The following is a 2,192-nucleotide window of genomic DNA, read 5'->3' as shown; positions in this document are numbered from 1 at the left end:
GAACCAGAGGGGGCGCTGCAGAGGCGGAACTGACAATGATAAAAATGATATTTTTACAGTTTGAAAGATGTTGTTTACATTTTAAACAAGGCTGGTATATTTTATTATTACAGAGCATTTTTAAACACATTTACTGTTTATTTACTGAATTAAACACACTGGGATGAAAAAATAAATAAAAACTGACCTGTGAAAAAGTTATGGCACTTTTTACATTTTATGTTTTTTTTCTCAGAGAAGTTAAACTCATTAAACAGTAAGTGTGTATTATAGTGTACAGTAGTGAGTCTGTAGAGGATCTACAACATTTACGTCCAGAAAATAAACACACATGGAAATGGTGAGTTTAAACTTTTTGTGTTATGTTGTTATTATCGTGTTTTACTGTGGTGTGTTGGAGGCTGATGTGTGCAGTTTAAACTCACCGGGTTTGTCTACAAACATTCCCAACAGGAAAGCCATTGTGTGTCTGACAGTGAAAGAATTTCCTGGAAGTGTTGAAAATAGACAAGTTATATAAGTTCAATACAACTGTAACAATAAAGCAATAAAGACTGTTAATATTACTGGTATTAGAATGATCGAGAATGATCAGGTGAACGTTTATCAAACTGTTGACAACCAACTTTAAAAAGCTTTTCAAAAATCTTACAGTTTTTTTTTTAATGTTCAGCTCTGTATTTTACAAATAAACACGAATCAACCATTTTTACATTGTTCATGTTGTGGTCATTATAATCACAATTTATTATATAATATTATTCAAAATACATAATCTTTCATTAAAATATGATGACTTTGCTGCCACAGAAATGTCTTCTGATTGGCTGTATCACCCAGCAGGCAAGGAAACATCTTAACCAATAAATGAATCATGTTGTTCAATAAAATGAGTGAATGAAATAAAAGAAAATTATGTTTCTTCTTCCCCTCCCCCACCCAGCTGATCATGAAAACATTGCCTTCCTGACCGCACCCACTGACCAGCGAGCAGCAGCATGACTAAGAAGTCCGTATTTAATCCAGATGCATAAATTCAACAGTTTGTACATTAAAATCCAGCAGAAACATGAAGATAGAAAAAATCTGCTGAACTGAATTCAATCAGAAGCTGCAAAAACACATTCAGCTGTTAATATTAATATTGCAGATATCTAACAAAAAAGGTTCAAATAAACTTAATGAACAATAATAATGTGTTCTATTCGGTCAGGATTTACCTTTATTAGCAGTTCTGAGCTCAGTCTCTCTCTCTCTCCCTCCCTCTCTCTCTGTCTCTGCTGCTCTGTGTCTGCGCTGCTCACTCGCTCTGTATTTATCCCCTTATTCTACTTTCACTTTCTCTTTCTTCTGGTCGCTCAGTTTCAAAAACAAATTTCCTGCACATCAGGCATTTTATTTTGATGAAGGTCGAGAGAAAAGCAGACATGATCCGATCACAGAGAAGATGATCTACAGTCTGAGATGTGTGAGATAAACCCCACATTACATGCAACTCCTTCATGCCAGGGGCGTCTCTGTGGAGCAGTGCCACGACATGATCAATAATTCAGTATAACAACTAATATATTTTTTTTTCTTCATAACTAACATTGTTGTGCGTTTATTAAATATGACAGTGGTAGGTCTGTCTGATATATTCCACATATCCTCCTGTACCTGTTGTGTAAATGCCAGTATCCTACCTATTTCTCCTATTAGCCTTCATTTGGTGAGTGTCAGGCCAATCAGCGCTCGTCTGACCAGGTGAGCAGTTAAATACACTCTGCGTTCAACACACTTTCAATAACCAGCTGTGGGGCCAATCACGCTGGCCCCATTCTGAGAGCAGATTTATTAAAAATAATGCATTTACATTCGTCCAGACGTTTAGTAGCGTTGTTTACCGTGTGGCCATTGCTGCGCTAGCAATTGTTCCTCATCAGTTGTGGTAGCCACTCATAATAGCAAGACAATATAATAATTCAAATGTAATAACAGTTCAATTTGGTTCCAGCCATTAGAGCAGAAATTAGACATTAAATGTTTGGGACACACCAGCCAGAGGATTTCAGCATCATTTAGTCTGGAAAGGACAAAAACCGCTCCTTCAGTCCAGAGAATCCACGTTGTTGGACTTTGAGAGAAAAGTGTTTGACATGTTTGCCCAGATAAAGATTGTCGTGCATCTTTTCTTTTCGAGCAGTGAGCGT

The 2,192-nt window shown here is 36.7% G+C and overlaps 1 protein-coding gene across 1 annotated transcript in view; it reads right to left on the bottom strand.

Annotated features, from left to right (window-relative positions):
- The window catches only part of LOC118813991 (interferon-induced protein 44-like), a 19,151-nt gene extending 17,809 nt beyond the window's left edge, over window positions 1-1,342 (bottom strand). The window contains exons 1-2 of the mRNA XM_036579651.1: window positions 1,221-1,342; window positions 426-488 (exon numbers count right to left, since the gene is read on the bottom strand). Of these exons, the coding sequence (XP_036435544.1) occupies window positions 426-462 (37 nt within the window). The 5' untranslated portion in view covers window positions 463-488; window positions 1,221-1,342. The remainder of the gene's footprint in view (window positions 1-425; window positions 489-1,220) is intronic.
- Between the last annotated feature and the right edge of the window lie 850 nt (window positions 1,343-2,192).

Source organism: Colossoma macropomum, unplaced genomic scaffold (assembly GCF_904425465.1).
Source record: "Colossoma macropomum unplaced genomic scaffold, Colossoma_macropomum, whole genome shotgun sequence".
Classification (NCBI taxonomy): Eukaryota; Metazoa; Chordata; class Actinopteri; order Characiformes; family Serrasalmidae; genus Colossoma; species Colossoma macropomum.
This window is presented reverse-complemented; position numbering and strand designations above follow the sequence as displayed.